We start from the raw sequence: 14,006 nt of genomic DNA on the forward strand, positions 1-14,006 counted from the left end.
ATCGTGAATGTTATTAAGTCGGGTTTATATCGTATATGTTGAGTCGGGCTACATCACATTTTGTCTTTTGGGTCAAGAATCGTATCACCCATTTACCCATCTACATTTACCCAACGACCATACCCGTTTAACCAATTTGCCTTACCCGGAACATGTAACCACCATTTACCCTAAACCTAATCTAAGAGCCGCTCTCCCTCTCCCCTCTTTTCATTTTATCATTCATAAAACCATTTCTAAACCTAGAGAAAGGGAGAGGAAGAAGAATTGTCGAGCCTTTCATTTGATTGAAGATTTCTCATCGATTCCAACCTAATTCGATTTCCCTGTTTGTAAGTCGATTTCATTCCATTGTTTATACTATTTTAAAGTGTTCTTCTTCAAAAAGTTTGAAAAGAGAGTCCTGTTTATTTGATGTCTAGTTTATGCATATAAAATCTCGTAGTCAAATTCTTTATGGTTTGTCCTAGGTGATTTATTTATGAACATGTCGCTGAAAAGTCCGCGAATCTGATTTGGTTGTGGAAAATGATTTGAAACCCTAATTTTTGTGTCGATTCAGTTATGAGGCTTCTTCATACATCATCTTTGTATAGTCTAGATGATAATAGGATTTGGAATTACTGCAAAATAATGTTTTAAACTCGTTTTATGAATCAATACTTTTTATGCGATTTGCGGTTTCATCAGTTTTGAAATCAGTCTGAAAACCCTTGATAAGTTTGGAATTTGAGAAAAACACATTACATATAATTTGTAGCTAAGACTCATGGGGTTCCAATACAATTGGCCTTGTATCAATTTGATTTTTCTGGAATTAGTTATGTATTTTATTCCGAGTCTGTCATGTGCTGGAAAATCAGGAAAAATCGTGTTTGTTCTTTAAGTTGATATTCCTATTAAGTTATGATGAGTCTAGGTTATGTGCATGATTATTTGATTGAGTAGGTGGTAATTATACATAATTATGTTATTTAGGTGATGGATATGTGAAGGATCATAATTGATTGCTTGTGTGCTTGGATTGCGAAAAGGTAGGGAAATACACTTGACTTATTATCGTTGTTGTTGAATTGTGTTGACTTGTTTGTGTTTCATATGACCAAACCGTGAACGTTGACTTGATTCGTGGTTGTTGATTCATGTTATGATTCATATCCTGGAATGTGCTTGATCAATTGATCGTATTGAGTATATTATCACAACATTCTAGAACCGGCATGATTCTATGATTTACCAGTTCAATGATATACATATTGTGTTGCATTAATTTCTTGAGCATTCATATGCATTGGAGATGGAGGATGTTGTGGTGATGTGGTGTGGTGATGATGATGTTGTGATAAGGCCCAGGCGGGTTCTGCAGGACTTGCCCTGGTGTCCTCCTCTATGAAATGAGCGGATCGGCTACGGTCGATATATAGTCTATCGGGGATCGGTATGGCTGGGTTGTACGGGTTATGAGATATGAGTTGAGATGGAGGTGGAGGTGACGGAGGAGCATGCATATCATATTTTGTTGTTTCATTGTATTCCCTACTCAACCTCGTGGTTGACCCTGTGTATTCGTGAACACCTGTGATGACCCAAATATTGGCGAGCAGACTTGACAGGTTTAAGAGATAGGACGGGAGCTTGATGGGCGTGAGACACTGGATCAGAAGACTTAGTAGCTAGATCATCATTTAGAAGACTTTCACTTTTATTTATGTTAGTTCTTTGTAATTTGATGTAAAAGAGGTTTTGTAAAAATTAAGTTAAAGAAATTATATAATTCGCCTTGGAGTTTAATTTGTTATTCATTACCTCGGGAAACCGAGATGGTAACAGTTCGGTTTATTAGGGAATGTCTTGCTAAAGGCTCCTTCATAAATCGGGGTGTTACAAATTGAAAGTGATCTTTGATTGAGGCGGAATTGAGCTTTCGATGATCAATATACATTCTTCATCCCATGACCGATCGGGTGGAGATGAGTTCACTTCCTCATTCTCAACCACGGTCATACCGCCCTTTTTGGGACAATTTGAACCGGGCTTACCCAATCGCTTCTCGAGATGGAGTATATAATTCCGGCCTCAAGCAACTTATCAACTTCCTTCCTCACCACCTCCTTCAATTTCTCATTCAACCTCCTCATAGGTTGAGCGGAAGGAGTGAATCCATCCTCAAGTGTGATACGGTGCATGCATATTCGAGGATCGATTCCCGTGAGATTATCAAGGCTATACCCAACGACTTTCTTGTTTTCCTTGAGGACATTTAAAAGTTTTTTCCTTTTGAGATGTCATTAGGTTTGCATTAATGATAACGGGGAAGGAGTTTGCCTCATCAAGGTAGGCATACTCAAAGGAGGGAGGGGGGGGGGGGGGGGTTTAAAGGGTTGAGATCTACCTTTGGAGGGTTCTTGCCCTCATCTTTATCAAGAATTGGTGGTAAAGCTTCATAATCTTGTTCCAACTTCTCCCCCGAGCATTTATCCTTTGCATCTTCAATTGCTTCTTCTAACATGTCTACTGAATAGATACTCTCAAACATTGGTTGTGACATTGCCCGGTTAAGGAAAATTCAACCACATTTCCTCCCACTTTGAAAGTGAGCTTCCCTTCTTTGACACTTATGTTAACATCCCCGGTTGCCAAGAAGGGCCTTCCAAGGATAATAGGAGTTTGTTGGTCTTCCGGAATGTCTAGAACCACAAAGTCTGCCGGAATATAGAAATTTCCCACTTTAACCGGAACATCTTCAATTACACCCATTGGTCTTTATACCAACCTATCGGCTAGTTGCAAGGTCATAGAAGTAGGTATCATATCATGCAAACCAACCTTCCTTGCAATAGGGAGCGTAAGTATGCTAATACTAGCACCAAGATCACAAAGTGCCTTCTTGATACTCAGATTACCCACCATGCACAGAATAGAGAAACAACCCAGATCTTGTAGCTTTTCCGGCATGAGATTAAGCAAGACCGCGCTATATTGCCCCCTAAGAGCCACTAGACCATCTCCTCTAATACTCCTCTTCTTTGTCAGAACATCCTTTAAGAATTTAGTGTAGAGTGGCATTTGTGTCACTACCTCGGTGAAAGGTAATGAAACTTCAAGTTTCTTCAACATATCCAAGAATTTAGGAATTTCGTCTCCTCATTCATTACTCTACTTCTATTAGGAAATGGTATTGGAGGGTTGTAGGTCTTTTCGGAAGTGGAAGCTTGCTTAGTGTTATCCACTTCATTTGATTCTTTTCTTTTACTTGGTCTCTTTCAATCACTCTTTCTTGTCTCTTTCAACCACAATCTCCTCTAAGACAAAGTTCTCGTCATTTTCAAGATATTCACTCACCTTCCCCTTCTTAGTGTTGTCAACTCTACTTGTGGGTGAGAGAGGTGGACTCTCCTCACCATCTTTCATTACGCCCCTCTTTATTTTCGGTTCATAATCTTTGTAAGGATCCTCTAAATCTTTCCCGCTTCTCAAGGTCACTATATGAGCTTATTGGTGTGGTGGCGGTCCGTCTCTAGGATGAGAACCTTGAGGAGGAAATGAATGTGGGAATCTTTGTGAGGAAGAGGAGCTTTGATTGGCCATATATGAGTCAAATGTCCTTTGATGTTCTTGGACATTGGAGAACTCGGTCTTCAAGCTTTTGAATTGTTGGTCCACTTGAGCCTCTCTTCTCTCGGCCTTTCCATCCATTTCCTTTAGCAATTTCTCAAGAGAGGAGTTGGGGTTTGGTGGTTCAATGTATTGTTGTTGGTTTTTTGGAGGTGGGTAAGAGTTTTGTTGTTGTTGATATCCTTGTTGTTGGTTGAAAGGTTGTTGAAATGGTGGATTTTGTTGTTGATGATACCCTTGTTGGAATGGAGGGTTTTGTTGTTGGTTGCGGTAGTTGTCTCTTTGATGTGGTGGGATGTAGTTGGGATTGTCATGTTGACATTGATCCCAGAAATTGGAGCCTTGACCTTGGTTTTAGTTATATTGCCTTGAATGATCGGGTTTTGGTGGAGGCATATGTTGTGGTTGTTGATACTTGGGGTCCAATGGTTGCCCCGCATAATAAAGTTTGGGATCTTGGTTGGGAAAGGCACGGTAGAAGGCCTCATGGCATTGATAAGAGACCCTTGGTGCACCTTTCCCTTGAAGAACAAAGCATTCTTGTTGGTCATCTTGTGGAATTGATGAGCAATATTCAATTGTATTCCCCACACCGCCACAATAGTCACAATTCATTTGGGGAGGATAATGCCTAGGAGGAGACCTAGGCTCTTGGACATAGTATACCTTGGAGTGAATAGGTCCGACCTCTTGGACTTGCTTTAATTCCCCTTACTTCTTTTCCATCTTGAACTCCTCAAATTTCTTGGTCAAGTCATCCAACTTATCCTTGTACTCTACTTCTATCTTATAAGGCCCCTCACTCTTGTATTCCACATCCCTTGCATAGCTACTCTCCATCTCGGAAATATTTTGGATCATTTCCGTGATTTGAGCATTGTTCATGTTATCAAAATTACCATCGGATGCCGCCACGATCATATCCCAGAACCTTTGTTCAAGAGTTTGGAAAAAGGTTTGGCTGGTCATCCATTTTGGGATACCATGGGGTGGACAAGATGAGAGTAGGTCCCTAAAACGTTCCCAAGCTTCACTTAGAGTTTCCATGGGCCTTTGCTTGAAAGTTTGAATCTCATATCTAATTATTGCGGTCTTAGACGGTGGGTAGAACTTGTTGATGAAAGCTTTAGATAAAGCCTCCCAAGTGGTAAATGTACCTGGCTCATGAGAATTCAACCACTTCTTAGCATTGTCTTTCAAGGTGACAGAGAAAATCATTAGGAGTATTTGCTCTTCGGTTACACCATTATGCTTGATAGAACCCGCTTTCTCCTTGAATGTAGTGAGATGTTGATGGGCATCCTTAATTTTCATCCCATGATATACATCTTGTTGCATATAACTAATCACATGGTGTCGAAGATCAAAAGTGTTGGGAGCAAGGGCTCCATAGTCGGTTGCCGAACAAGCCCGGTTGGGGTCCGGTCTATTATAGTATCCCATAGGTTGATCCGCCATATCGTCGTTTACTAGGTTATGTCGTGGAGATTTGGTGTTGTTGGTATGGATAAAGTGTTGTGAATGTGTAGGTGAGTTTATGGGAGAGTTGTTTGGTGGAGGGTTGTTTGGTGGAAAGTTGTGTGGAATGTGGAGAAGTGATAGGGTGGAGGAAGAGGGTGGTGTATTTTGATGATCAATTGTGGAAGTTTGAGTGTTTGGTGGGTTAATAAAAGGTGGAGATCTTCGTATTGACGATAGAGCTTTTCTTCTTCTTGCCCGAAATGTTTTCTCGATCTCACGATCAAGTGGGAAAAGAGGTCCGATATAGCACCTATTCATGCACTCAACAAAAGATCAAATAGTCCTAATGCAAAGATTGCACTAGGACAAAGGGAGAAACAAACAACAAATAAAAGAACTAAGTCTAGATGAAAACAAATAATCCTATCCAATATCGTCGTCTCCGACAACGGCGCCAAAAACTTGTTGTGAAACAAATCTTATATTTGTAACCTCGCAAGTATAACGAAAACTCGTCGTAGATGTGAGGGTTGAACCCAAAGGACGGTGGTTATGGTTCTAGGATTGCTTAGCTTGTTAAACTACTAGTTTAGTCCGAACTAAGAAATTGAGTTGATTTAAACTAGCTAAAAAGAAATAGACTAAAAAATACAAAATCGATTAAATGCTTAAGATGGTGGAAAACAATGATTAGGGGAACTAGGATATCGGGTTCACTCATATAGATAAGGAAGGAAAAACACATAGAGCGACAAAATCCAAGAGCATAAACAAAGGAAAGACCCAATCTCTCGATGTGAGACTAACCCCTAAGTTAAGATCGATTAAGTCCTCACTTAATTAACCCAACCATAATTTATCATGTGTTTCCTATATACTAGTCAAGTTCTCACCCAACAAGTAGAAAAGATAGTTCAAATGCCTAAATTCTCACTCAAGCATTCTCACAAACACCTTATGTGCATGATAAAATCAACAAGCATAAACTCAAGGATTTCAATCTCTCTATGTCATAATCCACTCCTATAATTCTATATGAGATCCCCCTCCATCCTAGTAAGGTACTACTCACACATGTTGGTAACAAACAACATAAAAGATGGAAGCTTTGACATGTAACAAGTAAGGGAAAGCATGTTTGTAAGATAAACTAATTAAACAACTTAAATATGTAAACAATTGAAAGATAAACAAACTAGAAGAAGAATTATACTTCCTCCGTCCCATTGAATTGTTTACGTTTGCTTTGTGGGCAATATTGATAAGTTAGAAGAATCTTCAACACAACTTCTAATGTATAACATAAAAGATAGTCATGTGAGATCTTGTTTAAATTTTCTTACCGAGTGCATTATGAATATCAAATTTTTATAATTTTTAATGATATGTAACTAAAGATATGAACAAAAGAAAATACGCATTGGCATACGCGCATAAAGCAAATGTAAACTATCATATGGAAGGGAGGAAGTACCAATTAAGAGACAAAGTTGTAATCTTGGATTAACTAGAAGAATAATCTTCACCAATCTTCAAATTACAACCAAATACCAAATGTAAACAACTGAGAATAACTAATTCTAAGCTAATTTACTAAGTAATTAATGTTTGATTAAGGAAAGATTAACATTTGCTTAAGAGTGTTTGCATAAATTAAGGAAATAATTTCAGATCTAGGGTTGTGTGTACAATTGATTAAGGGAAGGGGTATTTATAGTTTTCAAGGAAATTAGGTTGGAAATTTCAAAGGAAGTCAAAATGCGGAGGGTGTGTCCCAGGCGGTGTACCGGCCACCGGTAGGCCACCCGGCTGGGAGTTCTCTGTAAGTTGTGAAATAAAACCAAGTCATCATGTGTGCAATGCCGGTGGATCGGCCACCGATGGGGTGCCGGCTGGGAGCTCTCTGTGACTTCTTCATTTCTTCATTTTCTTCCTTCTTCATGCATTCCCAGCCGGTGGGCTATTCGGCTGGGAGTTCCCTGTAAATTTTCCTTTAATTCTGCTCCTTGGCCAAGTATGGAGGGGTCCCATCCGGCTGACCGGCTGGAAACCTTTTCTCAGCATTTCTTCTTCTCTTCTTCATGCTATCTTCTCAATTCGTCTCCCTTGATCCAATTCCTCTATTTCCTCCCCAATTCCTACAAGACAGACAAGATCATATAGACTAAGGAACCGGGATATAAAATGAAGGCAAGACACGCAAAACCGTCTAAAACGGAGTCAAAATGCATTAGAATAAAGAGGAGAAATGGTATAAATTAATCATATATCAAACCTCCCCACACTTGATCATTACCCGTCCCCGAGTAAATAAGTGAGAAAAAATGAGACCCTTATTAAACTATAACCTAACTACGATAATAATATCTGATGATGGGCAATTAACGGGCCTTCTCCGTCCCTTCAACTCACAACAAGACACTTATGAGGTAAAGTGCCTCCTTGCAAAGCAAGTGGGGTCTTGCCAAAATGGTGATGCATCCAACATGTAAGCACATAAGCAAGTAATAGAATGCATCTAACAAAAATGGTCCACTTTCCTCATCTAAGTGGCCGAGTTTTCATCACAAAAACATGGTCTTGGTCGGGAAATACCGTCTCAGAATTCCAATGGAGGTGCTAACCCCCCTAAGGGTGGCCCAAGCAACCCTAATGTGACCACTAAAGCTCAAGAAACAAATTCAATAGTGGGGAAAGGGGAAATGGAGCTAGTCCTCCGAGATTTACGAGACCCACACAAGATTCAACCAAAGACCCATGACTAAAAGGGCCTAGGTCAACGACATACTCACGGTTTTCACTCGTCACTCAATTAAAGAACGGGTGTTTTTGTGTACAAAAAGTAGCCGAAATACTCTCCTACTACGACTCGTGATAACGTGTCCGCAATATAATGTGTTTAAGATAATACTTTAACCAAGTGAGATGTAAAAATGGGACAATGCACATAATATGAAACAAGAGTTGTAACGGGGCTAGGGAGAAGGACAAAGCGGGATTGTTGAAAGCACCATTTGGATATGTGAGGTTCAAATCAATAATAGTCAAGATACCGCTTTTCCCACTTCTTATTACAACAAATGAGACACATCTATACCGTAACATAGATTTGATTACCAAAACTATGCAAAAATTGCATAAACCCGACTCAAATTGGAAAAATATCAAAACTCTTATACAAACCTTTCATCTCGGCCTTTATTACAACATAAGAATAACGTCTACACCCTAACAAAGAATTTGTACCCCAAACTCATGCAAAAATTGTGTAAACCCAACTCACTTGGAAAAACATCATAGGGCCTCTTATTCTAGCAACGACTTTTTCTACCCCTTAAATGATGAATAGGGGTGTTGCTTGCTCTTTCTCTATTTCTAAAACAAGTATTTACAATCACAAACTATCTCTTTTTGGTATTTTTCAAAAATTTTCTAATTTTCCCTTTTGTTTTTCATTTCTTTTTCAAAACCTCTTATTTATGTGCAAATGCCAAATAAAAACCAATATTCCGACCCAAGTGAATGCATATGTCATCCACTAACTAGGACTCAAGACATGTCCTAGCTTACTACTACAAACATGACTTATTCTTGATCAAGGAAGATTATTTATGGAATGTAGCTTGTATTGTGATTCTGCCAAATGAATTAGGCTAAGGCTCAAAGGGGTGAATCAAAAGGGAAACTAATGCAAGGGTCAAAACAAGGCTTATTTAGGCTATGTGAGGTTCAAGTATATGTAAACAAATTTGTTTCATAAGATGTGCATAAAAATAAAGAAACTCACGGTCTAAGGACAGAATGACACACTTATGCGTTTAGACATAACACGTCTCACGAGGAGACCTACTCACAATCCTAAACGGGGGTCGGGTATGAATGCACCGACCCTAGGAGGCTCTAATCCTCACATATGAGTAGCTAGGTCAAGACCTAGGTCTAGCCTACGGTCTTTGGTCTCACAAGGCGGTCTAGACTCGTTGGAAAAACTACTTTTCCTATGAATAACCAAGTGGTCACGGGTGCGAGCCACGGGGAAGGGGAAGGCACAATTGGAATATACTCATCCTTGGGTTATTTACTTCCCTCCCTTGACCACATTTTATGCAAAACATTTATGTACAAACTAAGTGCAAGACTATAATTAAAAACCGACACATATATACATGGGACAAATGCATGCAGAAATTAAACAAACATGAATATAAACATGCAACAGGTTTGACTAATCCTAGTAACACATCAATATCAACAATCCACAAGTTCCCAAACGGAACATCCAAGGCACAAAATCCCATCCTCTTCCATATTATACAACAATATAAAAAGAGAAAGAACGGAAAAGGAGAAAGAGATAAGAACGTCTATACCAAGCGGTCTTCTAGTCTCCTTTTTGCCTTGGATAGTCAATGTACCTATGCCACTTTGTTAGCCAAACACACATATATACATGCAATATTTTTGGTCTTTTTGAAGGTTTTTCTATTTTTTTGGAAATTTTGGAAATTTAATCAAATTTACAAACTTATTTACAAATGTACAATATATACAAATATATGCGAAATAGGTATTTCTCTCCCCACACTTATTATTTACGTTGTCCTCAATGGAACCAAGTATAGGGAGAGAATCGGAAAAGTAAATAACATATTTTTGGATTTTTGATATTTTCCAAATGAAAAACATATTTTTGTTGTTTTTATGATTTCTTTAAAAGCAAATAACTTGTTTTTGTTTTGGGCCTCCTCCCCACACTTGTTATTTACGACATCCAATGACGGATGAAATGTGGGTAAGAGGCATTTTTGAAAAGGAAACACTTGTTTTTGTGTGATTTTTCGAGTTTTCAATTTTTTTGTCTTTTTTGAATAAAATACAATGCATGCTTTAACTAAATGCAAACATTGAAATACGATGCAATCTAGTCTATATGAGTGCAATCCTATATGTGACGTATTTGTTGAGTCCTCCGCAGTGGGCTTATAGAATTAGGTGCATGAGACCGGCCCATAAGCAAGTGAGGCTCCATCCTAAAACCAATTGGTGATAGGAGGAGTAACCCACTTACTTATAAGCTAGTCCCTTCACTATTATTCTACCGATGTGGGACAATGCCCCTCAAACACATATGGGAATAGACCTCAACAATCTCCCCCTTTCACATGTGTGTGCTGAAACTCCCCCTCACTTGGCGCTACTCCGCACCCGACACAACCCCGCGTCGGGCCGACCAGGCTACTCCGCATGATGCTACTCCACATCTCTGGTCAACCAAGGGAGAGAGTCCAATGGTGGTGCCACTCCGTAACCACGACGCTACTCCGCGCCATCTCAAGCACCGTCACCACATCGCACCTTACGGTCCCAAGCCGAACCGTCGGCTCTGATACCACTAGTTGAGTCCTCCGCAGCGGGCTTATAGAATTAGATGGAGACCGGCCCACAAGCAAGTGATGTTCCATCCTAAAACCAATTGGTGATAGGAGGAGTATCCCACTTACTTATAAACTAGTCCCTTCACTATTATTCTACCGATGTGGGACAATGCCCTCACACACATATGGGAAGAGACCTCAACAATATTTTACAAATATTTAAATCTAATGCAACTATATGTAATGCAACTATATGGCATAAATATTCTACATATTTTACAACTAACTAAATGCATACGAAAATGAAATATGAATGGGAGATTTGGATTAAAGGGATCATACTTGCATTTGGATTGGAATGGGAGTGAGGATATCCATCATTACAAGGCATCCTCGGTGTCGAAATCCGCGCCATCATCATCATCATCATGCCCACCTCTAAACTCGGCCTCACGGATAAAGTCATCCATGTTCATGGCCATAAAAGTGCCACCCATGTCATACCCTTCCACCGTCAAGTCTATATCCACCTCACGCCCCGCCCCCGAGACACCAACATTGTCGCCTTCACCGAAAATGGAGGGGGTTCCTCCGAACCATTGGGTGTCATGCCCCTCTCCTTGATTAGAGGCCGGAGTGGGGAAGACCGGGTTACTAAAATAATCCGGGCGAATGTTGATATCGCCGTAGACAAAAGACCCATCGGTAGGATGTCCGCCATCAGGTGCAAGGTAATAGGAAGGGTGAAGGTCGGAAGGGTGCTTGTATTCCCTCCTCATATAGTCATCGTACATGGGAAATTGACCAACCGATTGGTCAAAGTATATCCGGTCCAATCGTTGTTGCATGGCAAGCCGCTTGCTTTCGGCTGTTTGCATCCCCAAGTTCATGTTATCCATGAACTCAATGAGTGAGGGGTGTAGTGGAGGATGTTTCGGTGGTTGTTGACTTGAGGACCCTTCACCTTGGTGAAAAGACCAAGGTTGGTTGAACGGTCCTTGGAAAAAGGGAGTGGAGGGTGCGTTGTAACGCAAGGTGAGTTGGGCGGTGACCGGGCGTTCACGCCCATATGTAAGATTTGGGTTTTGGCTTTGGGCGCGGTGGCGGTATCTTCATCCACCTCAATTTCTAGCAAGTAGTGCGGTGAATTTGGCACCACTTTCATTTTTTGTGGGTTAGGAGGGGGAATTGAGTTCTTGTCCACCCCATTGATTCGTATTTGCCAATACTCATTCCGGTCATTGGGGTTCCTTTTGATCCAATTAAGAGAATATTGGGTTGCTTGTTAAACCACTAGTTTAGTCTGAACTAAGAAATTGAGTTGATTTAAACTAACTAAAAGAAATAGACTAAAACAATAGAAAATCGATTAAATGCTTAAGATGGTGGAAAACAATGATTAGGAGAACTAGGACATCGGGTTCACTCATATAGATAAGGAAGGAAAAACACATAGAACGACAAAACCCAAGAGCATAAGCAAAGGAAAGACCCAATCTCTCGATGTGAGACTAACCCGTAAGTTAAGACCGATTTAGTCCTCACTTAATTAACTCAACCATTATTTTATCATGTGTTTCCTATATACTAATCAAGTTCTCACCCAACAAGTAGAAAAGATAGTTCAAATGCCTAAATTCTCACTCAAGCATTCTCACAAACACCTTATGTGCATGATAAAATCAACAAGCATAAACTCAAGGATTTCAATCTTCCTATGTCATAATCCACTCCTATAATTCTATATGAGATTCCCCTCCATCCTAGTAAGGTACTACTCACACATTTGGTAACAAATAACATAAAAGATGGAAGCTTTGACATGTAATAAGTAAAGGAAAGCATGTTTGTAACATAAACTAATTAAGCAACTTAAATATGTAAACAATTGAAAGATAAACAAACTAGAAGAAGAATTTTACCAATTAAGAGATAAAGTTGTAATCTTGGATTAACTAGAAGAATAATCTTCACCAATCTTCAAATTACAACCCAATACCAAATGTAAACAATTGAGAATAACTAATTCTAAGCTAATTTACTAATTAATTAATGTTTGATTAACGAAAAATTAAGACTTGCTTAAGAGTGTTTGCATAAATTAAGGAAATAATTTCAGATCTAGGGTTGTGTGTATAAATGATTAAGGGACGGGGTATTTATAGTTTTCAAGGAAATTAGGTTGGAAATTTCAAAGGAAGTCAAAATGCGGAGGGTGTGTCCCAGCCGGTGGACCGGCCGCCGGTAGGCCACCCGGCTGGGAGTTCTCTGGAAGTTGTGAAATAAAACCAAGTCATCAGATGTGCACGGCCGGTGGACCGGCCGCTAATGGGGTGCCGGCTGGGAGCTCTTTGTGTCTTCTTCTTCATTTCTTCCTTTTCTTCCTTCTTCATGCATTCCCAGCCGGTGGGCCGACTGCCGGCAGGCTTTCCGGCTGGGAGTTCCCTGTAAATGTTCCTTCAATTCTGCTCCTTGGCCAAGTGTGGAGGGGTCCTAGCCGGCTGATCGGCTGCCGGCCTACCGGCGGGGAACCTCTTCTCAGCATTTCTTCTTCTCTTCTCGATGCTATCTTCTCAATCCATCTCCCTTGCTCCAATTCCTCTATTTCTGCCCCAATTCCTGCAAGACGGACAAGATCACATAGACTAGGGAACCGGGATACAAAATGCAAGGCAAGACACGTAAAACCGTCTCAAGCGGAGTCAAAATGCATGAGAATAAAGAGGAGAAATGGTATAAATTAATCATATATCACTAACGTACTCGATCGAGTACCGCGTACTTGATCGGGTTGCACCTACTCAATCAAGTACATACAAAGCAGAATGTACTCCATAATGCGTCAATGACTTACTCGACAGAGTAAGTTTTACTCGATAGAGTACCCAACAACTCAAATATCTAAGGTATTACAGTCTTCCCTCCTTAAAACTGAACTTCGCCCCCGAAGTTCAAACACATACTGAAAAACAAAACTCATTATACTCAACTATAATGCAACAACACAACTGCGACTAAAGACAAAACTTAAAGCACAACTTAACAACCCAAAACATACACTAAACTTTACCAAAACTGACCATAAATCGTACTAAAAGCTTATGCGATCATCTCCTACCCCCTTAAAGAAACTTGGTTACGTCCCCGTAACCACACACACCTGATAAAAAAGAAACGGATATCATTCCTTCATAGCTTCTTCGGCCTCCCAAGTTACTTCCTCGACGTTGTGATTGGACCACAACACCTTTAGCAACACAGTCTCCCTAGTTCTAGTCTTACGAACCTTGCGATCTAGGATCTCTTTTGGCACTTCAAGATAAGACAAAGATTTATCCAACTCAATGTTCTCAACCTCTAGCACATGAGAAAGGTCACTCACGTACCTCCGATGTTTAGACACATGAAACATATTGTGTACTCGATCCAAAGCTGGTGGCAAGGCTAACCGATAAGCAAGCTCTCCCACACGATCCAAATCTCATAAGGGCTAATGAACTTCTGACTTAACTTCTCTTTCTTACCAAATCGCATCACCCCACGCATAGGTGACAC

General features: G+C 40.1%; 1 protein-coding gene and 1 non-coding gene across 2 annotated transcripts; one reads left to right on the forward strand and one right to left on the reverse strand.

The window, feature by feature from the left end:
- Positions 1-2,763: 2,763 nt before the first annotated feature.
- LOC141617501 (uncharacterized) lies at positions 2,764-3,117 on the reverse strand. The gene has a single exon (XM_074434702.1). The coding sequence runs from the start codon at positions 3,115-3,117 to the stop codon at positions 2,764-2,766; it is 354 nt and encodes a 117-aa protein (XP_074290803.1).
- Positions 3,118-4,594: 1,477 nt separating this feature from the next.
- Positions 4,595-4,701, forward strand: LOC141625460 (small nucleolar RNA R71). Its single transcript, XR_012535239.1, has one exon. It is a non-coding gene; the product is annotated as a small nucleolar RNA R71 (small nucleolar RNA).
- Positions 4,702-14,006: the final 9,305 nt, after the last annotated feature.

This window comes from Silene latifolia, chromosome X (assembly GCF_048544455.1).
Source record: "Silene latifolia isolate original U9 population chromosome X, ASM4854445v1, whole genome shotgun sequence".
Lineage (NCBI taxonomy): Eukaryota > Viridiplantae > Streptophyta > Magnoliopsida > Caryophyllales > Caryophyllaceae > Silene > Silene latifolia.